This window comes from Sander lucioperca, chromosome 16, assembly GCF_008315115.2.
Source record: "Sander lucioperca isolate FBNREF2018 chromosome 16, SLUC_FBN_1.2, whole genome shotgun sequence".
In the NCBI taxonomy this organism is placed as follows: Eukaryota; Metazoa; Chordata; class Actinopteri; order Perciformes; family Percidae; genus Sander; species Sander lucioperca.
The window spans coordinates 7,294,372-7,318,378 of NC_050188.1; the positions used below are offsets into that span (position 1 = coordinate 7,294,372).

Here is a 24,007-nt window from a genome sequence, read left to right on the forward strand (position 1 = left end):
TTTGACATTAATAAACGTCTGTTACATTCAAGCCATTGCCAAATGAGTTGCTACAAAGCTAAGTAAGACTATCAGCTCCACACAACTCTCTCTGTATTTCTCAGTATGGCTATATTCACAAGATTGTGTCATCCGGTGACTTTCCAGCGCAGAAACTCGAATGAAGATAATTACCTCTTCTGAAGAGTCCATCATGTTTTTTTAATCCTCCGTGTTCTCCATAGCTGCTAGCAACTGCATCGAGGAGGGGTGCGGGTGGGGGCGCGATCACGTAAGCTTTAAAGGGGTGATAGAATGCAAAACCAAGTTTACCTTGTCATAGTTGAATAACGACAGTTGGGTAAAAAGGACATACATAGAACCTCAAAGTCCCATTGACACCTCTTTCCTCTGCAAATCTCACAATTTGAAACTGCCGCTGAAAACGGGCGAATCTCAACAAAGCTAAAAGTTGACGTCAACTCCTCAACTCCTACCTTATTTGGCTCTACCTTCTCTTTGTAACGCCCCAAAATTTACATAGGCCACTGACTGATCTGGGACCAGTTTGTCTTGTGAATCTAGGTCGCGCAGGTCTCAGAAATTTTATACATTGTTCGTCTGCTATTTCATCACTAAATTCACTTCTGAGACTTTTTTATGCGAGAAATCAACTATGTAGAGATCAAATATGGACCGTTTTATGAAAATTGATGGCTAATTGCAAAATTTGTCCAACTGTGTGTCGGAGTTCAGGAGCTCTGCAGGCAAACGTGACAGCAGCCGGTGCTGCCTGGGTTGCTGCCTCGCTGCGGGGCCCCGAGCCCTGGTAGTCCAGTAACCCAGAAACGGTGACTTTGCCCTGGGTATGGAGCGCAGCGGGCTGCCGCTGTCTCGTCAGACTGTGTGGAGCTCCTGAAGTCCGACACGTCTTACCAAATTTGCAATTAGCCATCAATTTTCATAAAACGGCCCATATTTGAGCTTTATATAGTTGATTTCTTGCATAAAAAAGTCTCAGAAGTGAATTTAGTAACGAAATAGCAGACGAACAATGTATAACATTGCAGTGTCTGAAATATGAGACCTGCTGTCTCTTCTCCACTGTATGTGTATGTGCTTCACTCAACCAATCAGCGGAGACCTTAAGGAACAGTGTGAAATACCCTATATAATCATTCTATCACTCCTTGAACAATCCCAGTTCATTAGCAGGCAAGCTTAGAGAGCATGTATAGAATAAATATGCAGACTTATGTTAATGATCGTGAAAAAAATGTAAAGAACATTATTTCAAACCAGCTGAAACCCTTACTCATAACTGCATGTGTCACTTCATTTTTATTTCAAGCGTATGTGTTGAAGCTGCTGGAGTATGATGACAGAGTTTGTTTATGAGCCCGTTTTCCTCCTGCGATGCTATAGCTAGAGCTCCAAGCGGTCCTCCCTGTAAGATACACTGACTACAAGATGTCACGCTTGTGTATTTTCAACTAAACCTGCTGTATCTGAGGCGATACTGACAAAATGTCATCCCTGTTGGCCTCTCTTTTAACAGCCTTTCAACCCCACGGGAGTCTTTGAGGCATTTCCGACACGTAACAGATGCTTCTGCTGCTCCTGTTTTCTTTGTCTTGTGCACAACGTGAAGAAAACCAATCCACGGCCTATGGAACACCTCTGTAATTTACTTGAACAGCATATCCTCTCCCCCTACACCACACAATGACCCCTGTGGTTTCGGTTTCTCAACCTCTTAGCCCTCACCTGGCCCCAGCAGCTTCACATTTAGCTGCTGATGATGGGATTTTTCCCTTTTGTACTCAACACACCTACAATCAGTTCATCTAGAGCAGTGATTCCCAACCAGTTGCTAGGGGGTACATGGAAAGATTGTAAAGTAGCTTAACTAATTTGGAAAAATTTGAAATTATGATTTGATTAACAATATATATCCACATTACATCAAGTCAACTGTTAACACTACATGTTGCAGTTATGTTAGAGTATGTGAAAACTAGTTAGCAAGCAAGCACAGAAGTACAGGTAGCTAAAAGTAATGAATAAATGGCAGAAATAAAAAGCTAAAAGTAATGACTAAGCAGTTCAAATAATTAGCTAAAAATAATGGAAAAACGTTTGAAATAGTTAGCTAAAAGTAACGTTAATGGATAAATGGTTGTTATAATTATAGTACATGTAGCCTGCTCATCGGCCATAGCCGACAACGGTGAGTTATTTTAAGCCAAGAGGGGCTGTAAATCGGGAAGAGAGGACCGTGAGTTTGCAGTGTGTTTAGCCATTGTTGCCGTAATTCTAAGCCAATAAATTGTGTTCAGTCAGGTGGAAAGGACGGCAAGGTAGTGGTATGTTTAAAGGTTCCTACCGTAATTCTAAGCCAAGGAAGTGTGTCTGTCTGTCGGGTGGAGAGGACGGCGAGGTTGTTGTGTTTTAGTGGTTTCTACTGTAATTCTAAGCAGAAAAGTGTGCCTGTCAGTTGGGTACAGAGCTCTGCGTGAGGACGGGCTTTTATGACTTATGAATATATCCAGAATCTGACGTTAGCTACTCTGCTGTGCTGTGAAGTCTGGCTATGTGAGACAAGCGTCCAGCAACAATGTTGTGGATGCTGCGGTCTCAGCCTGGCAACCTCCGTGAACTTCGAATCTGGGGAGGAGGGGGTGGGGGAGACGACTCTCTCCAGTATTTTGAATTTGTACTGCAGTAACTGTTTTAAACACTAGCTGTCAGTATTACATATTGCACCTTTAAAGGATAAATGGTTGATATAGTTAGCTAAAAGTAACGTTAATGGATAAATGGTTGATATAGTTAGCTAAAAGTAACGTTAATGGATAAATGGTTGATATAGTTAGCTAAAAGTAACGTTAATGGATAAATGGTTGATATAGTTAGCTAAAAGTAACGTTAATGGATAAATGGTTGATATAGTTAGCTAAAAGTAACGTTAATAGGTAAATGGTTGATATAGTTAGCTAAAAGTAACGTTAACAGATAAATGGATGAAATAGTTAGCTAAAAGTAATGGTAATGGATAAATGGTTGAAACATTCAGCTTCACTCCAGTAGTAGTAGCCTAGTAGTAGTATGATTGCTGACCAACCTTAATATTGACTGTTCAATTATAACAACATCCACCTTTATATAATAAATTATACATTTGGAACATACATTGGGAATTGATGAAAGGGGTACATGAGGTCATCTGACAGAGCTGTTGGGGGACCCCAGACCAAAAAGGTTTGGAACTACTGATCTAGGCGTCCATTTCAGCCCTTTGGTTTGTGCATATGCCTGTTTTTGTGCTTGTATAACCAAAATCCTCTTGCCTGTCCCCTCACAGACTACAGGCTGTCTGGGAATATTTGGGGCTACAAGAAGAGAGAAACGTAATTACCAGCGAGCCCTGGTGCCCTGTCAGCACGGATCAGCCTCCAGAGGCCTGCCCATCACGGACAGCACTCATGACGGTGCAGATTACACTGTATACTGCAATAAGCCTGACACATGGAGGAGTCAGAGATTACAGCAGCAGACTATTTTCCACCGTGTATTAATGCAGCTATAACACTCATCTCCAGTTTCAGCCCCGTGGTAGAGTGAGCACACAGCGCTCTCTGGTGGTAAAACACTGAAACAGCCACTCGCGTTTGTTTTGTTTTCTGTTTTAATCTGATATTAAAACACATTACAAAGTCAGTATGCAAATACCCTCATTTGTTAAATTAAATTATTGGAAATGCACAAGTCTTTGTTGATGTAAATTACAGCCGGGAGCATAAATTAATCCATGTTGCAACTTAAACAGAGAGGCCCAACTCTTCAGTTCGGAAACTAATAAATGACACTAAAATACAGGCATACCGAGTTTGACATTTAGGTATACATATATGTTTATATATATATATATATATATATATATATATATATAGATTGACTTAAACAATAAGCCCAGTAGCTCACACTATCTATCATACTGAGAAAAAAAAACGTAGATGAACACAGTAAAAAAGTTTGTGAATGAAAACAGGCAATAAGAAACCACTGAGAGAATAAGTGCATAAGCGATGCATATCCAGTGAGAGGAGAAGTTGAGTCTGTTTTCCATTTAACTATGCACATAAAAAACACTCAAATTCTAAAGAAATGTTTGGAGAGCAGGCATTGTTGCAAACATCTTCCTGTAGTCCTGTAAGGACGCCACACAGTGCAAAAAACATTACAGCTTGGATGCGACACTACGACACAACAGTGCAATTAATCCCAGCCTGAAGTGACAGCAACACTGTTAACTGGTAATACGTCTGATCAACAGTAGAGGGCTGGGACTTGCAGCCCGCTGCTACTGAGTCAGTGTCCATCAGCACCATTAAGACTTTACAGTTGCAGTGCATTCCCTTGTCCTCAGGTTGTTCTTGGAGGCTTGAAGGATGATTCCAGATTATTACAACAGAGGTATTTTTTTGTTGTCATTTTGGCCATCGTTTCTGTTGGTTTTGATGACTTTGTACTGACCGAGGTTATTGCTGAGATCTGGGGACACAGTGACATCTCTTCAACGAAGCCACATGGGGCAAGAAACACAAGCAGACAGCTCTACAGATCATTTTTAAATTGACAAAGTAGTTGTGAACCACTTTTGTGACCAAAATAAAGGTTAAGACACCAGGCTTTTTCTCTCCTAAATGGTAGCTACAGTAACATGAGCACAGCATTCACAGATTGAGTGATTAGATCAAGCTAAGTCGGTGTTGATCGACATATTTAAGATCAAAATCAGTATCCATAGGTTCGCAAAAATAGCCTGAAACGTTACCATTATTCAGCTCTTTTTGCCAAATCATTTTGTTTCCTCACGGCTCAGTAGCAAACGGACCTGGTACGGGTCTGGGGACCGTGTTTAGGGAAAGTCTGATCCTCCCCCGTTTTATTTGTAGGTAAACGTGAAAGTTAGCACACCGAAAATGTCGGTAATAATCCATCATTGTACAGGAAAACAGACATTTTAGGTGTGGCTAACCTGATTGTCTGACTACTCAGGTGTCCGGTCCCCGTTTGACTTCTGTCAAGAAATATTGACACATTCCCATTTCTCAGTGTTTAACTTGCTGAGTACAAAGTTATAATTACAGCTAGAAATCATAGCCAAAATGACACGCATTTGACCTAAGTTGTAATAAACCTAGAATCATACTTTAAATACAAAACAAACAGAAGCATACTGTAGATTCCTTGTTGCGATGTCTTTTTGTTTCAATGAAAATCAACAAGTTGAGAGGAGCATGTACACACACACACACACACACACACACACACACACACACACACACACACACACACACACACACACACACACACACACACACACAAAAAAGGGAAATGGCTACCCCTAGAGCTTGGTCTTAGGCCAAGGCAATTTGTGGATTTGGAAATTCTGTGTATTTACAGTTTCACAAGTCTGTGATCGCTCCGTATGAGTCCATACCTGCTCTGCTGGATAAAATAGGAGGTGGATTTCATTTGACCGTGTTTTCTTCCTGAGTGTTTTCTTCTATCACCACTATCTGTACCCCTGACAACTGTCCGCTGGCATCCAGCTGCAGCCCCTGAACCCCCCCAGTCTGTGCCTCCTGCATTTGGCACTGCGTCTCCTCCCCTGCTGCAGCCATCGTCACCTCCATCGCGCTCTGGACCATCATGGCAGCCCCGTCTCTGCCCGACTCCTCGCTCAGCTGCAGCTCCATCACCCCCACCGCCTGCTCCATGGGAGCCGGGTTGATCTCGATAACCGTGTGCTCCTGGCCGGCCTCCGCCTCGCTCTGCATCACCTCCTGCTGCACCAGCATGGCACCGTCCATCACCTGGCCTTCTATGGGCACCATCTCGCCGCCGCCGGCCTGCTGGCTCAGGTGCAGCAGCTCTATGGGGCTCACCATGGTGCCCAGCTGGCTGGAGTCCTGCATGGCGGTGCCCACCAGTGTGAGGCCCGAGGACGGGTGCAAGGTGATGGTGTCCCCTTTTCCGTCTCCGCCGGTCACCATGTAGCGGGTGAAGAGCTGTGAGCCGGCGGGGAGCAGGGTGACCGTGTTGGAGGACTGGGCCAGAGAGGCGATGGGCAGGCCCGCCATGGTAAACGGCTGGCCCACCGAGGACAGCGAGATGGGGGAGAGCACGGTGAACTGCTGGGGCTGCAGGGCGGCCTGCTGGTTGAGGGACGAGGTCACGAGGGTGGTGGTGGAGGCGGGCCTCTGGAGACGCGGTCGCTTGGTCTGGCGCTTGGTGGGAGTTTTGTTTTTGGCGGGCTGCGGGCAGGACAGCAGAGCTCGCACCTGCTGCTGCTTCCTCTGTTCTTCCAGCTGCACCTCCAGGTCTACACAGAGCACACAACACAGGACTCAGGTCAGTTTCTTCTACAAGATCATTTATCTACGATGGTGGGCATACTTAAGTCAGCAAATGTCATGTCCAATCTCAAAACATACACAACATTGACTAAATTAAAATGCCATCCGTCCTTTTTAGTTAGTATTTTCCGTATTTAAACACTGTGGTAACATAACAAACTCACACAAACAGCTGACTACACAGGAGCTGCACACAGCTACTGGTTTGGGCTTGTTTCCCTTATTTGTATAGTAAAGTCCTGCATCATCATTTCAGGTCATTTGCCTTTTTAATCAAAGAAGCAGATATTTTATCCAGATACAACGCTGTTGTTGTTCATCTTTTGTACTGATGATTCAACTGCCAAACCAAGGCAATGATGAATGGGATTTTACTTAATATATTAACTCAATAAATAGGGCTGTCAGCGTTAATCGCATGCTGGCATTTATTCATTTATTTTACACTTCACTCGGCTTTGCGTCGTGCCTAACAGGCTACTATTTTGACCCTTTGCAGCACCGTTACTTATCATCAAGCTGCCACTTCCTCGTAACACATCCTGCTGCTGCAGGCTGCAGGCATGATAGAGAAAGACAGCAGCAATAACTCTGAATGGAGCTTTTTAGTTTCCAAAACTCCCGGACGGCTCGTAGACAAGTCGAAAGCCATATGCACATTGTGTAAAGCCGAATTAAGATATCACCGAAGCACGTCAAGCTTGAGCTACCACCTACGGAGCTAAGCATAGTAGTACAGTTAATGTGATGCTACCCGCTAGCATGCGGGCTAACTGCAGACCTGTCAGCATCGTAAAGGGCTCGGGTCTTACAGACGTACTACGGTTGGCGTGGTCTGACCCGTCTCGTTGCCGTCGAGAGGGACAGTAGTTTTCACGGCCACACAGCCTGTACGACACGGAGAAAGCAGCCCAACTGGAACAGCTGCAAAGTGCTGCAAACGCTGTCTCATTAATCGGTGATCACTGGACGTCAGTGAGTAATCAACATTATTTAGGAGTTACTAAACACTATATTGACTCTGGTAAGGATAGGGATTTTTAGTTTTTTAGTTAGGTACTTGGAGGAATTGTGCAATAATGACAGATTCACACATTTTTATTTTGTTTACAGTAAATAAATAATTACAAATCTTAAAATCAAGTTCATAAAGTAACTTTCTTTGCATTCATTTGATTCCCATTCAAGATACACTGGTAAGAATTGCTTTCAATTGTTAATATGTACTGAAAAACTGTTCTGAAATGCAAAATAGAATTTTAATCATGTGATAAAATATGCGATTAATCGCGATTAACTATAGAAATTCAGCGATTAATCGCAATTAAAAAAAATTAATCGTTTGACAGCCCTATCAATAAATAATCAAAAATAAATATTTATAATTTAATCTGTACTTAAATGTTATCCTCTTCATATCCTACCTCAGATGCTGGGTTTTCAAACAGTGTGGCATTGTTTTGTCACACCAAGAAAAAAGGACCTAATAGTGAACATCGCTCTCACCTGTGACCTGGGATTGACAGCCGTTAGTCTAATTAATGTCGATGAGGTGATGCAGGACTATAACAGGTGAAACATGTACACTGTCATTTTTATACCAAGTGGCAAAGAAAAAAATCGTATTTGTGTGCAGTCAGTGCAAATTTTAACCAGAACTGCATACAAAATATCAAAGGCTGGGAAACAACAGACGAGGCTTCTCTTAATTAATTATGACCTGGCAGTTTGTTCCCCACACTGTTAAGGTATGATGATAAACAACATGTTGGCAACATTGTTAAATGATCCTAGCCCTCCTCCTCTCTCCCTGTCTTAAATACACACAGTGAAATACAGAGCGTCTCGTTCCTCAGGTGTAGTGATATGTGTCAGTGTTGAAGCATAGACTGTAAAAATAGTGGCTGTAGCAGCAGGGACGTCACCCGTTGGTTTGTGGACTGCCGTTTTGGCAATTTGGCTGTCTTTCTTTTGACTATCCATCCTCTAGTACCGGCACAGAAGCTTAGCAATGTACTGCTGTCGAATATTGTGTTACATTTGCTGTTTTAACCTTTTAAAACACCAAATGTAACATAATAACACTAACTAACTAACTGATCGATGCAGAGGTAGAGCAGCAACTCCCCGTGTTCTGCGAGGTTAAATTACTGTTTTTGTCAAAGGAGTCTGGTGGCTTTGAAGAGAGCGTAGACGGATATAACGGCTTCAGTTTCCCTGTCGAAAAGGGCTGTCTGACAGCGAGGTAAAGCGGTGAAAATATTCTAAATATAGCGAACACTTAAACTGATATACAGTAGATATTTTTTTGGTGGTCCTTTTTTCAGGTGGCTAAAATGCGTTTAGCTGCTGCCCACATGCACAGAAGTACGTTGCTTAGCTTCTGTGTCATGAGTCCCGCCTGGTTCTCTATGAAGGTAAATATGGTGCAAAAAGGGAGAGCTTGTAGAATACAATGTGAGAACTTGCAGAACAAAAAATCTGAACTTGTATGTTAAAATTTGCACTTGTAAAAATTTTATTTGCACTTGTAAAAATAAAATTTGCACTTGTAAAAAATATTCACACACATGTGATCTGAATTTGAAGTCATACAAAGAAAAAAAAATCTGAAAGAGTTGAAATTTGCACTTGTAGAAAAGTTACAGAAAAAATATTCACAAATGACAGTCCGTCTGCGGCTGCAGGCCGTGGAGCTCACCGCCAGTGTTTTAGTTTGACTGTTAAAAAGTGTTTAGATAATTAAAAGGTATTTATTTAGAAGCGGGCTGGCTGCTAGTTAGCTAACGCTAGCATGCTATTCCACCAAGTTTCCATGCTACATAAATAAGCCAGACAGAGTTGTCCCTCATCTGGCGATAGAAACCCTGCTTTTCCCGTTCTGTTAGCTCAGAGCTCCACAGTCTAAGTCCACAGGTACAAATTAGTTTTGCACCAAATGTATCGTCAAGAGTGTTGTGAAAGTCGAGGTGCGCAGATTGGCCACTTTGTGATGCGAGAGAGCACATATGTAAGGTTGCAGTGACAGATTCCAGAGGTTGTAATCACTGAGTTGTGGTTGTGATGGAAAATGTACCAGAGTAAAAAAAAAAAGTATACGAGTAAATGTTGCATTATAAGTTTGCAGCTGTCATTGTGTTCATGTAAATATCAATCTACACATTTGTGAATATTTTTTCTGTAACTTCACATTCAGAATACAGGTGTGTGAACATTTTCTACAAGTGCAAATTTCAACTTACAAGTTCAGATTTTTTTTACAAGCTCTCATGTTTTTTTTCTTTCTATGACTTCAAATTCAGATCACATGTGTGTGAATATTTTTTACAAGTGCAAATTGTATTTTTACAAGTGCAAATTTTAACATACAAGTTCAGATTTTTTGTTCTGCAAGTTCTCACATTGTATTCTACAAGCTCTCCCTTTTTGCACCATATTTACCTTCATAGTTCTCCAAACTAGGGACGTGCCGACAGACATCTACTGTAGCTAATACACTGACTAATGGACCTCATACAACCCCGCTTTAAAAAAGAATCCAAACTATCCCTTTTAAGAGAATCAGTGAGGCAGCTGCTTTCGTTCTGTACTCACTGGTGAGTGTGCTGAGGGTGTGCTCCTGGCTGGGATCCATCTGCTGCCTCGTCTTCTCCAGCGTCTTCTTGACCGAGTCGAGCAGGCCGAACACTTGGGCAAGGTTGCTGAGCACCGCCACCTCTACCAGACAGGAATCTGGGATCAGTGCGGCAATCAATCAAAGGGTCACTTGGTCAGTCAGAAAGGAGGAACAAATTCAGCTGTTGTAAACAGGGACTCATTACATTTCCAGTCAATATTGTTACACAAAACCAACAGGAAAAAAAAATAGCTTTCTGGTGTTGGTTTTTACCATCCATCAGCAGCTGAATTTGTTCTTTCTTTCCATTTGTTTCTGGTTCATGCTCCTTGCAGCGAGCCCTAACTCCTATATAATGGTCTATTTGGATTAGAGCCCAACCGATATATCGGCAGGCCGATATTATCGGCCGATATTAGGCATTTTCCAAACTATGGGTATCGGCATTTATAATGGCCGATAAATGAATATTTAAAAAAGAAAAAAACGGACGAAACACCCTTCAACCATGTTATGAGTGTTGCCGTTGCATAGTTTGTTCACCAGAGGGCGCCCTACAACATCCCTGTTGGCGACACTCTTTGATTTTTGTTACATTACATGTCATTTAGCTGACGCTTTTATCCAAAGCGACTTACAATTGCTATATATCACACCTCTGGAGCAACTAGGGGTTAAGTGTCTTGCTCAGGGACACATTGGTTGATGTATCACAGGGGGAATCGAACCCGGATCTCCGACACCAAAGGCATGTGTCATATCCACTGCGCCATCATGTTATTGTGTTTTTGTTCAAAGGACTTTAACTTTCATATCTTAAGTTTGTATTTTTATACATTTTATTTATTAGAACTTATATATATTTAGAATATATAATTAGAATATTTTGTTGTTCCTCTGTTCTGTTGTGACAATAAAACAAACACGTTTATTTTTAAACTGCATCATCATATTATTTTAGTGAGGACTCATAAATAACTACAAATAACTAATGTTAGGGAAATCTGTTTATGTTTTGTTACGCGTTTCTGGATTTGTTTTTTAAATATATATCGGCTGATATATCGGAATATCTGATTTTTAAATCACCGAATATATGTATGGATATCGGCCTTAAAAATCCTTTATCGGTCGGGCTCTAATTTGGATTATGCTTTCGCAGCAGCAAGTGAACTTTAGCGTTGTTCCGTACCTGTGTCCTGTAAGCCAGCCGGCTCCCTGCGCTGCTGCACGCCATTCAGCAGCTCCAGCAGCTCTGTGCTGATGTTGGTCACCACTTCGCCCAGCAAACCCACATCGGCGATACCCTTCCAGAAGTTCAGCGTGTCCTCTGTGGACAGAACAGACAACACACGCAAGTCTCAGTCGCCGCTGTGCCCTGTGTTTATGTGCGTATGATCGCCAGCTAAAGCTATCACTGTGCTGAAATGAACCGTCTGCGATGGGATGTGTGCGCTCTGTGACCTGAGATCTCGTTCGATTCCTTTCTGTCCACGGCCTCCAGCGAGCTTGAAATCCAGTCCATCTTCGCACTCAGAACCTCTGCTCTGTCCTCGCCCGCTGTCCCACCATTACCCAGGACCACCTGAGCTGCAATTTACACAAGAGAGCAGGCATTATGCTAGGAACACAGACCAACAAAAGAACTGTCGTGTGTGCTGGTGTAGAGCTGTAATTGGGCCTTAAAAGCCCAACAGAATTCGGCACGAGCCCGACAAGTACATTTTGATTGACAGCTTTTTAACATAATTTATTCATGACTAACGTAGGCTATAGGCCACTTGGAAGTTGGAACAAAGAAATAAAATAAGTCCTCCAGAGGCCAGCCTCCGTTTCACCTCCTCAGCATCCATTTTCGCGGTAATCGAAACGCATCACCTGACCGCTCATTCACCGCGCAACCGGAGCACCAGCCCGAACCCGTGTAAAATGAGAGAAATTAAGACCAAACTCGACTGGGCAAAGATCTTCAGCTCTATGCTGGTGTGTCCAATGTCTGAGATTTGAGGGGTCAGCAGAACTAAGATCATGTGAATTTGCTCGTTTGGTTCATTAAAAACGTGCAGCAAACTTTTGCCAGCTGACTCTACGTCTAGAGTGTCGGATGTCCATATACGAGTTGTTTTCACGGATGGGATCGCCCTGCTTCCCAGCATTGCACGCTAGTGGGCTCGCCACCAGTTTCTCTCCACTGCCCACAGACAAGCAAAGAAAACAGTCTTCACCCTCTTACAACTGTGATGGCTGCAGCTGATTGGACAAACGCGTCACGTGGGGCTGGCTGCTCCCGAATTTCAAAACTGACCATAATGGTGGCTTGTTTGGAATACGATCTCGTATTTCACGAAAATAGTTCACCAAAACAAAAGAAATAGGCCATGCAGTTGCTGAATCTGTCTGACAACGGTCAGTTTAAATTAATTTGTGTCAGCTTTTGAGAGGCAGTGAGCTGAGCCAGCCGCTCCTCATTTGCATAAAGTTGAATCCAACCAACTTTATGCAAATGAGGAGAGGGCGACACGACGCCCCGCTTCTCCAAAGTCCCCGCAGCTCTACCAGAATGCTTTGCACGGCTGCTCCCATAGAGATGAACGGGAAGCGGGGAAATGACGCTGACAATGGACACATACAGTACTATTACGGGTAGGGTTGGGTACCGTTTGAATTTTTACAATTCCGATGCCGAACCGGTACTTTTAAAACAATTCCGATTCCTAAACCGATTCTTGAAAAACTGAAAAATTACATCAAAGAAAGGCTCTTTTATTTTTTTTAAATTGAAAATGATTTAAATTTAACAATATATTAACGTTTTAAAGTACTTAAATATATAATAAGTAAACACATAACTACAATAATTTAACAAACAACAGTTACACTATTAACAAGTAACAACAAAATAAATGTTGTTGAGTTGGTATGCCAACCAGCTTCAAACTTTAGCAGTTCTTTTGCAGAAGAATTACCATATTTGCCTTCTCTGGTGAGATACTACACCTCTCCTATCTTAATGCATGTCCTGCACAGGAGAAACTTCTCTCAGATTGTGACCAAGAGGCCTGGACACACAGGTATGAGTTTGAAAGGGCAGACAATTTTACTAGCGATCATGTGCAGTGAATGGTTAATATGCCTTTACGTCCGTTTTGGTGAGCCCAGAGGGAAAATATGCCATTTTAAAAGTAGCCTACATTTACGATAGCTAGCTAACAGTAGACTAATATGTTTACGTCCGTTTCAGGAAAATATTTCAGTCAGATCCGAAATGAGGAACCGAAATTTGCGTTCTAATCCGGTCTGAATACTACCGTTTGCGTAGGAACCGGATCCATAGTGGAACCGGTTTCGGTACCCAGCCCTAATTACGGGGCATTCAGACCCAAAAAAAATTGCGGCAGGTGGACTGTCAATGAAACTGTAAGTTTGAACCTACTGCACTCCTGTCTACACATCCAATTGTGCTTGCTTATAGTCTTTCTAATTGCATATTTTCACAGTCTTATACTTTTTTTTTTCTTATACTAGTTTGACGACAAACAGAGTTATCTTTTTTTATATTTGACTCTTGCCATTCAGTACAATACATCTGCTAAAAAAAAACTATTTAGTTTTCTTACTCATACAATATGACATAATCTGACACAAAATTCATAAAGCCCAAATAATGTGGCATTGGTAAAGCCCCGACTTTGGTGTGTTCTCACCTTGAGAGGATGTGGGCGTGGTCAGCCCGGAGCCGTCAGGAGGGAACCGCGTGTTGTTGATCAACAGGTCAAACTTGGTGCTGCGACATGTGTTGGTGCACAGAGTGCTGTGCTGGTAGAAGTCAAGCTGACCCGAATCCATCATTTTTCTGGTGGGCAGAAATCAAACTTAAAGTTAAAGCAACACCAAAGCACTTTTCCTCTTCGGCCCCCCTACAGGTTGGAAGCCGAATTGTGTCCATTAAGTCTCATTCGAAACTACAGAGCCGCTACCCGATCTGGCAAACTTGCATAGTGCGGTTATAGCCGGTAGAGAGCCGCAAAGCGAATACAGAAGTGCCTGAAGAGTTGATGAACCACTGAAACGATTTTGGAAACATTATTTTAAGGTAGAAAAGAATTTTTGGTATTGCTTTAAAGTTAGTAAATGGAAGAGACAAAGAACATTTTGATTGGCCACCACCAATCCCATCAGTACTGCCAACACATCTGCATGCTTTATAATCAGGCCCAAACTCAGTCTGTGGATTTTGTCTTACAGTTTTCAGTGGTGATCTAGAATAAAAAATTGAATTTAGTGTTGCCCTGTTTTTAACCAACATGGGTGGCGAGAAGTGCAACAACTGACTCGCATGCCATACAAACAGAGTTGTAGGACTATTCAGAGGAGAGAAAAAGAATGCAAAAATAATACAAGCATCCCACAACCGCAAGCAGTGCAGTATATTTCTAAATAAAATAATTATTTGTAAAGCTGCACGGATAGCATATGTCTATAAAAAAGAAACATCTTATCACCATGAACCTAAACAAGTAAGTCAAGTTTATTTATATAGCACTTATCACAGACAGAGTCACAAAGTGCGGGGATAACGGGGTAACGGGGATCCTGATAAAACCAAATCAAATCACCGATACCCAATAAAAATCACAATGAATCACAAAGGCAAGGAACATAAAAAATACATAGTAATACAATCAACAATGTGGCTAGTGAAACGCTAAGGCTGTGCAATTATCCGAATTTTGATCGCGATTTTGATTTCAGCTCCTAACGATCACAAAAAAAAAAAAAAATGTAATCGAGAAAAACAATTATTTTTGCACAGTACGTTTCAAGTGAACTCTTATTTTGTCACGTGTTCAGAATGGAAGAAAAAAATTCCAATGGGAAAAATTTAAAAGGGAAATGTCACAGTTTAAGGTATTTTCACTGTTGATTTGTTGAACTGTTTCACTACTTTTTAAGTTCAATGAATGCAACATCTTTCCACAACTCGATGAGTCATCGTGTTAAATAATCGCAATTTCAATATTGACCAAAACAAGTGTGATTATGTTTTTTTTCCCCATAAAGGAGCGGCCCTATCGAACGCCTGACTAAAAAGCTGCAGCTGTAGTTGCTTTTTAAAACCATCAACAGAGGCCGCCGAAACAAGCAGCAGCAACAGAGAAAGGAGTCTCATCTCGCACAGAGATTCGCCTAATTGATATGATCATTTTTTCCCCACTGAACATTTCCATCAGACAAAGAGACACAAGAGGTTTGATGAAAATCCCAGCGTCATTACAGCTCAGCAGTGATGGAATTACTTGTATAAAGCTACACACAATACTTGATCTTGTCATCGTTTTGGATATTCACTCATGTTGGATGAGTCACATCATCTCTGCTTGCAGAACATATGTAAGAGTTTGCATGCAGACTGTGATGAATTATAATGTTGTGTAGTGCAAGCAACCAGAACTCAGTTAATTGAAATATGGCCTTTGGGCTCACTAATCCAAATAGAAGTCCCCTCACCTTAGCATGACTCCACCCATCCGAATGGCTCTCTTCCAGTCTTTCAGAGTGGCTTTCCCAGACATGTGCACAAACTGCTTAGGGCTGATCAGCTGGTCTTCATACTAGTGAAGAGAGAGAGAGCATTAGTTAGGAAACCACATTGAGTGCAATGGCCTGTGGGCAGCAGAGAATGCTGATACTTTTGAAAGCAAACTAAAGACCTACCTTTTTAATCTGCCTTTTTAATTGAGCTTTATTTATTTATCTATGTATGTATGTCTATTAATCCATGCATTTTTAGCCTGTTTTACTTCTTGGTGTATGTGTTGGTATATACCAAGTTGGAGTTTTCATCTATTTCTAATCCTGCCTCTGGTGTTTCCTCGCTGTAAAATCAGTGTTTCCTCTATGTTGATTTTGTAGTGGCGGCCCGCCATGGCAAAATGTCTGCTGCCACGGTAACAGAAATAGGGCAGACGCACAATGTAGTCGCGGTTGCCTTTTAAATTATCTGCTTACATAATGCACCCCCCATTGGCTGCCGCTCGCATTGCAATTTAACAACAAGTAGAACTATTCAGAGGTTATTGGGCCCGTCCAGTTTCACTCCACGTACTTATTGTCAAAACGTTCGCTTTCTTCCGAGTCGACTATTAAACGAACAGCTCCACCAAAATCGTCACCGCACTGGGTCCGTTCTAATTCATTTTGTAGACCTGTTGTAGATGTTAAGTGCCCTATAGTTCCTCAAAAAATACAGTTCAATCACAACTGAAAATATACCTATAGGAGGTGAATAAATATATTTTTTATTGTGTTGCAGCGAAGTGTCAGTTCCGTTTCATACGTAAAACATTTGCGGGGGGGCGCTGTTCGGACAGACCTGCCCCCACTGCTAAAGAAAATCCTAAAGGAAACACTGAAAATGATGAGATTTAGCATAGCGTTTCCTCACCTCCTGTTTTGAGTTTGAGTCAATGCTGTTATTATTGAGTGTTTTATTAATTTCAAAGCCACTCATCGCTTTGTGTGGTTCCTGTGAAGCACTTTGTGTTACATTTTATATGTATGAAAAGTGTTATACAAATAAAGATGGATTGATTGATTGATTGATTGAATGTAAAGGCCACAGCAGATGATAAAACAGCATACATAGTGTACTTTATATGTCTGATATTGCTTTGCTGATACTGGCCTAAAGGCATGCTTTGGCATTTTCTTTTGAAGAAACAACTCGCATATCCAAAAATTCTTCTGTGCCGGTGCGTTGGAAAATATCATCATCTTGGAACAGAGGAAAAAAAATCCCGCACTCTGCTCTTGCTATAGCATCACCGTTTATTCACAGAAAACTAACGTTCCGGGTCCATCCGGAGAAACGGTTCTTTTTGTTCTGCAGATAAATGGTGATGCTATAGCAAGAGCAGAGTGCAGATTTTTATGCTTTGGCATTTTAAAATCACGGCCGTATGTTTTCATACCATGCTGAGGGGATGTTACGTGGTGTAGAAATGTGCACTACATACAGTATTATGGGCTGTGGGAGTCAGTCAAGTGTTGGGCAGCAGTGAGTCATGACTGATGATAAAGTAAATCTATCCTTGTGTTTGAAGTGGATACCATATAAAATGCAAAAATACCACAAAACAAAATCTTAAAAAAACAAGTGGTTTTAGTGTCTATACGGTCATAACCAACACACTTACATTTGTCATTTGACCCTTTGTTAATGCCCTAAAGACTCTTTATAAGGAAACTACTGCATGTATGCAATTGTGACAGTAGTGTGTAGTCTACAATTTACTGTTGGTACTAGCAGCGAACAGATACCGAGACCAGAAAAACTTGAAAGAAAAAGGTACAGTAATAATCTGGTTTTAGCTGCTTGTTACAGGTTCAGCTTGACCAGCTATGATTTTATAACAGTAACTTGTTAAATTCAACTCTTTCATAACACTTTGTTTGGAAACATTAACAAGACCATCTGCAAAAACTTTCAAAACATTCATCCTATTTCATTTTCCAGAACATTCAATTATGTAAGCACATGGCCACTTCTAGTTGTAATCAGCGTCATGCTATTTGAAGAAATAAATAGGTGGTTATTCAGGGACCAGAAGTAGAACATGTTTCTTTCCTGCTGAGTGACTGACTATTGAATGACCTAGTTGCCATGTAGCTATGTACAGTAGGGCTGGGTACCGAATCCAATACTTTTTAGGCACCGACCGAATTGCCTCTAAAACAGGGGTGTCAAACTCAACTTCACTAAGGGCCACGCTGGAGAATGAGAAGAACATCAGTTCGACATGCTTTTATTTAAGAGAAAAAGTCAAATATTTTGACTGTATTATTGCATGTCTCATAAAGCTTTCTCACTTACAGTTTGGTCCACATAAAGCCCCCCCCAAAAAAAAAAGCCATCATAGAGAAAAGCAACAAAAAAGTTGAAAAAAAATAGATAAAATGCTGGAAAAAGTGCCAAAAACGTCGAAAAAAGCACCTAAAGCATCGGAAAAAGTGATAACAACTAGGTGGGCCAAATTGCATTGTGAACCTAAATTGATATGCGGGCCAGATCAAAATCAGCGAGGGGCTGGATTTGGGCCTCGAACCTTATGTTTGACACATGTGCTTTAAAGTATCGAGTATTGAAAAATGCCTCATCATCCAATACCCAATTTAAATACCTGAGGAGTAAATCTCATCAGTGTCAGTGAGCCAATGAGCACGCAGCATGCTTCTACCAAGATCTAATAATGTTTGTGATTGGCTGTCTAACGTTACACGTCGTAGAGACACGCAGGAAGAATTCTACATTACGCACGCGTAGTAGGAGCTAAAAAAAATAAATGAAAAGACTTGTGCTGTAATGTGTAATGTTGTAATTTCTTTTTGTTTTATAAAATTGGTATTAGGAACTGGTATTTGAGTCACGGTCATGTTATCGGTACCAGTATCGAAAAATTTTGAACGATTCCCAGCCCTAATGTACAGTAATGTTTAGCAACTACCATTTGTAAAGGCCTTTTCACCATTCAATATTAGTCTATATGCCTTATATAGTAGCATATGGATGAGCATTTGAAGACCAATAGTGAAACCCTGCTGCAGTTGCCGTTTTGCTTCAATGTAGACTAAAGGGACAGTTCACCCCAAAAATATATTTTTTTTCCTGTTAGTGCTATTTATCAATTTAGATTGCTTTGGTGTGAGTTGCCCAGTGTTGGAGATATCGGCCATTGAAATGTCTGCCTTATCTCGATTATAATGGGACTAAATGGTACTCAGCTATTAGTGTTTAAAACGCCAAAAAATAGACAAATTCATCCATGACACAGCACAGGTTAGCTTGAGTAACCAGTTATGATTTCAGGAAAAAGACATTGCTGTTGAGTTTTTCAAATGTATGCTTTTTAGCCCATTGAGCATCACAAACCAAGTTGAATCTCCAACATTGGGCAACTCACACCAAAACTATCTAGATTGATAAATAACACTACAGGTAAGAGGAACAATATGTATTTTTTTTTTTTTTTTTGAACGGTCCCTTTAAAAACCATGATGAATACCAACCTTTACACACTTTACATTGATTCCTGGGCATACAAATTTCTTCACTAGCAACACAGCTTTACTCTCGCCACATGTTATGGGACAGCCAATTTCAACGTCCTCTCCATCAGTTTGTTCTGAAAGATTAAAAAGATACACACAACATTTACACATGAGAACGCCGGAGGAAAACATGCTTTTGTAATGTAGAGCTGCGAAGATTATTGGTTAATTGAGATATAGATATATATATATATATATATATATATATATATATATATATATATATATATATATATATATATATAAAATTGTTTGAGTCCTTTATTATGAAAACAATTCTCTGATTGCAGCTTCTTAAATGTGAACATTTTCAATAAACTGAACATCTTTGAGCTGTGGACAAAACAATACATTTGAGGACGTCATCTTGGGCTTTGGGAAACACTGATCCACATTTTTCAGACCAAACTAGTGATCCATTAATCGAGAAAATAATCAACAGATAAATCGACAATGAAAATAATCGTTAGTTGCAGCCCTACTGTAATGTGCAAAGTGAAAGCATCGCTAAAAGTTATTATTCTGACAATCTCTTACCTGGATGTGCTTCAACAGTCATGACAGCTGCATCTGTTTCAGCAGATTCATCTCTGTAAAGAAAGCAGTTGGCATTTTATCACATTTCTTCTTGGTAGTATAGATTATATCTATCTCGTATCAAAGTATCTACTTAGGCGAAGCACTCTCTGTCCCACTGTAATCAATGGTGGCTGATAATCTAGTGTCCCTGTCTCTCTGTCCAGTCTCTGTTGCTTTACATTGTCTTAAAGTGAAATGAACTGTAATTTCAGTCTCAGTTAGGGTACACCTAGTCTCTTGCCAGACCTTCCTCCACAGCGCTGCTGAGGAAGGTCTGGCTAGTCCACACAGCATTCTGGGATGGGAGAAAACGTGCTCTGGTATATTGGCATTTCTTTAAACCAATCACAATCGTCTTGGGTGGTGCTAAGCGCCGGACGGAGCAACGACGTCTCTGCAATGGTTCTGATGAACAAACTGAGACATTTATCGTTTTAGATAAAAAAGATGTTGACAAACTTTCCTTTTTGGGACATAATTTGAAATTGGGAATAAATTTAAGTTGGAAAACAGCTAATAAATTGCTATATATCGCAGAGTATTGCAATATGTTTAAAATTAAAAAAAGACGATGTTGTGCACATCCAGGAAGTTGTTGGTGCAGGACAAAAAAGTAAATGTTCAAATAAGGTAAAGTATTTCACCTTCACTGTCTTACAATACACCTGAGGGACGCCAAATTGTGGGCTGAAACGTTGTGTGCCTTATTTGCACTATTAAAGTATTTTTTCAGAGCATTTAACTGTTGTGCGGACTTTACCTTATTTGAATATGTTTAAAAACGCAATAATATTGTATTGTGACATAAGTATTGTGATGATATTGTATCGTGAGGCCTCTGGTGATTCCCATTTCTCATAAATCCACCAGTGTTTAGAATGCCAACACAAAGAAAGTGGAAGATGAGGGACCTCCGGCCAAAATCAGGGAAATCTGGCGGAATTTCCGTCAACACCTGAACAATCCCGGAAATGAAACATCACCGATATAAACAAGGGTACACCTGGCTTCAGTACATACCCAGTGGGGATTGGCTGGAGCTGGAGGATGACCTGAGTCTTGTTCGGGTCATCTGGTTCTCCTTCATTGTCACCCTTCACCATCACCACCTCCGCCATGGACACCGTGACCTCGTCGGTGGTCGCCATCACACTCAGAGTAGTCTACAGAGGGGGGCTGCTTTCATACAACAGCTATCAAGGAGTTTGTTCATCTGAAAAAGAATAAATACATAAAAACTATACCATGAAAGATGATATGAAGCCCATATATGTCTCCGGTTCTTGTGTGACGGTAGGCACAAGTTCCACCAGGAAATAGCTGGATTTCAGAACCCCAAATCTAGTTTTAATAGCCTAGCATTAGGATAGCTGGTAAACTTTAGCTAGTTAATTTTACGTTAGCTAAGGTTAGGCAAAGAACTAGTTAACTGACCTTTTTAACCCAAGTGTAGACATACTAATAGTTAATGTTACATGTAGCTAAGCATTGACAGGCAGTTGAAATAAAACGTAATACAATCTTCTGTAAGAGCTGTTAGCTAGATTTCGCTTTCCCCAACATGAAGAAAACCATAAACCAAACTTCATTCAGAAATTTGTCACTTTAATGTTATCTTCTGAGAAACAGTAGCAACCACTTGTAGAACATGGTCAATATGTTAAAAAATTATGAATTAATGAATTTCAATCGAATATAACATAACTTAACGTTATATATACTAATATAACGTTATTTATATACTATAAATACCAAACATTGAGCTAACGTTAGCCTACTTGTTTCAATAACATTTTGTATTTTAGAAATGGTTCGACCCAAAATGTTTTCGCGCCTGTGGCAACTTCACAGACAATATGGGTAACGTTAACGTTATTATTATTATTATTACTATTAATAATAACATTAACTGTACAGTAAGGTTGTTATTATTATTATTTAACCAACTGCTTTGTGGTGTGCTAATGTTGTATTAATCACAAGACCATATCGGCAAGTAAATTCTCATAAACCGTGCTCGGTTTAGTTATTTATGCAAATTGTCAATGCAGTCACACTTTTTTAAGCTGTCAGATTGTTGAGCAAAATGTAACGGTAACGTTAGTGTGTGGTTTCCCCTCGCACACATTGGGGAATAGAAACCGCAGTTTGTAGCATTTCGGAAGATGCTAACTGACGTGGGCTTAGTAGACCATTCACAGTTATACTTGAGCTAAATCCATCCGTTTGGCTGCAGATAAAAGACGCCTATGTCCCAAAGTTAAGTGGGTTATCACGCCCGCCGTGGGCAGCTGACTGTTTTTCGCTGTTGAGATCCACACAGCCCTCTCAGACTAGGCTCGGCGGTAGCCATTATGGCTAACGCAAGGGCGTAACTTAATATGTGGTAATCTGGACAATATTGTGAACTTTACTGCCCGAGGCGGGTAAAGCTATGCATTTACAGTGTGTCGGTTACGTGCCGCTTGTCTCTGAACCGTACGTCCCTTCGTAACTCTGCATTTTAACTCTCCGCTCCCCCTCAAAATGACGTCTCCCTGTGCGGCGGCACGTACAGCAAACAACGGCACGGCGGCGGCGTTGCCCCTCCATTCGGTACGAGCCTGGCTGGCTGAACCCCATCCGCAATGTACCCAAAATCCCCGGCTAAAACTACCGCTAGTGTCGTAACATCGGCTGATATTTTACAGCCAAGTATATTTTAAATCACATAGTAAAAAAATAGCTTGTCCTTACCGTTTTATGAAGAGAAACGCAGCCCTAGATTGAAGAGAGCTGCGGCGCATGCGCACTTCGCTAATATGGCTTGACTTCCTGCTGAATAGCGCTCGCCTTGTTTATCACGCTCTTGTAAACCCTGTCAAAATTCAACTGCAACTCACTTTACTGTGACTAAAGTTACTTTATTATATGTAAGAGAGTGAAGAGTATTTCATATTTGATGACACCATCTGTTTGTATATGCTATGCTTTATTTACTAAGATATATCTCGCACGTTGTGTCTATTCTGCTTGTATCCTTGTCAGTGTTATCGTTGGTGAAATTCTGGTATTGTAATGTAGTGTTTGCATACATTGTATGACATTTTGAATACTGAAGCATAGAGCAGAGTGGTTACAACTTCAAAGTTCCGATAATTAAACCATAAACCTTTGGCGATGTGCAACATTTAGGGTGCTCGTTTAAATGTGAATTATTTATGTTTATTTTCAACATCTTTTCAACAAAAGCTCGGTGGTCGTAACTGCTGAACATGGTAAGAATTAATTTAGCTCGTTTAGGAAGTTATCGTTACAGGCACATATATTCTAAATAGCTTAAATAAAAAGTATTTCCTTGTGCAAAGGCTTACATTACATAAAATATTCTACTACAAAACCTAACGTTACGGTTCTTACTGTTACCATTAGATGCAGTAGTTTTATCTTAAACATATTGAGACGGGGCGCCAGGACAAACGATCACTAGCAGCCCCTATTTTAAAAATTGTGCTTCCGAAATCTCTTGATGGCGATTCCGCAGGAGGATTGGATTTCCCCACCCCTCCTGTGCCAATCACGGCAGAAGCCCTTTTTAACGAGTTCTTTGAACGTCCCACCTCCTAGCCAGTAGCAACATGTTCCTCACTCAGAGGTTTAGGAAATGTAAAATTACCTTTGCGTATGAGTGTTTTATGGTGTGTTGCAAAATAACTATGTTCGAAAACAATTCGTAATATTTCAAATAGTCATCAGTATTGACAATTGACAATTGTGTCGTCGGAATTCAAACACATTTGAATGTGCATGTTTGACCATCGAAGAGCATGATGGGTAACAAAACGGGCGGGGCTACCTAAAAGTGTTGGCTCTCATTGGTTGCTTTGCGCACTTCAATCTTGTGTTGCATTGAGCTAATGTGGGAAAATCGATGAGCACCTAGAAAAACAAAAGCCTTGGAAATGTTTCCTGTAGGTTGACAGAGATTTGGTTCAAAATGAAAATTAATCCATCATAATAGAAGTTTTCTGTAAATGTGGCTGCTCTCTCTCAATCAGTCTTACATAGTTAATTCAGATAAACGATAATGAAAAAAAGAAAAACAGATGCAGGGCTGTAGCCAGGCATTTTAAAATACCGAGGTTGTAAATTTAAATACCAAGGAGTACCCACTCCTTCATTTTCAAATTTAAATTTTCACATTTGTGGGGAGAAATACCAAATTCCGTTATTATATTTCACATTTGTTGTCAAATTTAAAGATGTTTTGTGGAAAATAATGTCAGAAATAGCCTTCACAGCCCATAGACGATGTGTAATC

At 40.7% G+C, this 24,007-nt stretch overlaps 1 protein-coding gene, 1 long non-coding RNA gene and 1 other non-coding gene across 5 annotated transcripts in view; 1 reads left to right on the top strand and 2 right to left on the bottom strand.

Annotated features, from left to right (window-relative positions):
- The window catches only part of LOC116035621, a 24,512-nt gene continuing 505 nt past the window's right edge, over positions 1–24,007 (top strand). Inside the window, exons 1-2 of the long non-coding RNA XR_004101414.1 lie at positions 1–271; positions 13,138–13,143. This is a non-coding gene — a long non-coding RNA (uncharacterized LOC116035621). The remainder of the gene's footprint in view (positions 272–13,137; positions 13,144–24,007) is intronic.
- gmeb1 (glucocorticoid modulatory element binding protein 1) lies at positions 3,650–22,561 on the bottom strand. 3 transcript variants are annotated; one of them, XM_031278804.2, is made up of 10 exons: positions 22,444–22,561; positions 20,728–20,920; positions 19,666–19,718; positions 19,087–19,202; positions 15,529–15,632; positions 13,725–13,873; positions 11,485–11,610; positions 11,213–11,350; positions 9,999–10,121; positions 3,650–6,370 (listed from the first exon to the last, which is right to left on the bottom strand). In XM_031278804.2, exons 2-10 carry the CDS (start codon positions 20,853–20,855, stop codon positions 5,517–5,519), a joined length of 1,791 nt encoding a protein of 596 aa, XP_031134664.1. In that variant the 5' UTR covers positions 20,856–20,920; positions 22,444–22,561; the 3' UTR covers positions 3,650–5,516. The 3 variants fall into 3 exon arrangements, with proteins under 3 accessions (XP_031134664.1, XP_031134663.1, XP_035848722.1); XM_031278803.2 differs by having other exon boundaries at positions 9,999–10,136; XM_035992829.1 differs by lacking the exon at positions 22,444–22,561 and adding an exon at positions 22,263–22,393 and having other exon boundaries at positions 9,999–10,136.
- Positions 23,150–23,283, bottom strand: LOC116035943. The gene has a single exon (XR_004101495.1). It is a non-coding gene; the product is annotated as a U11 spliceosomal RNA (small nuclear RNA).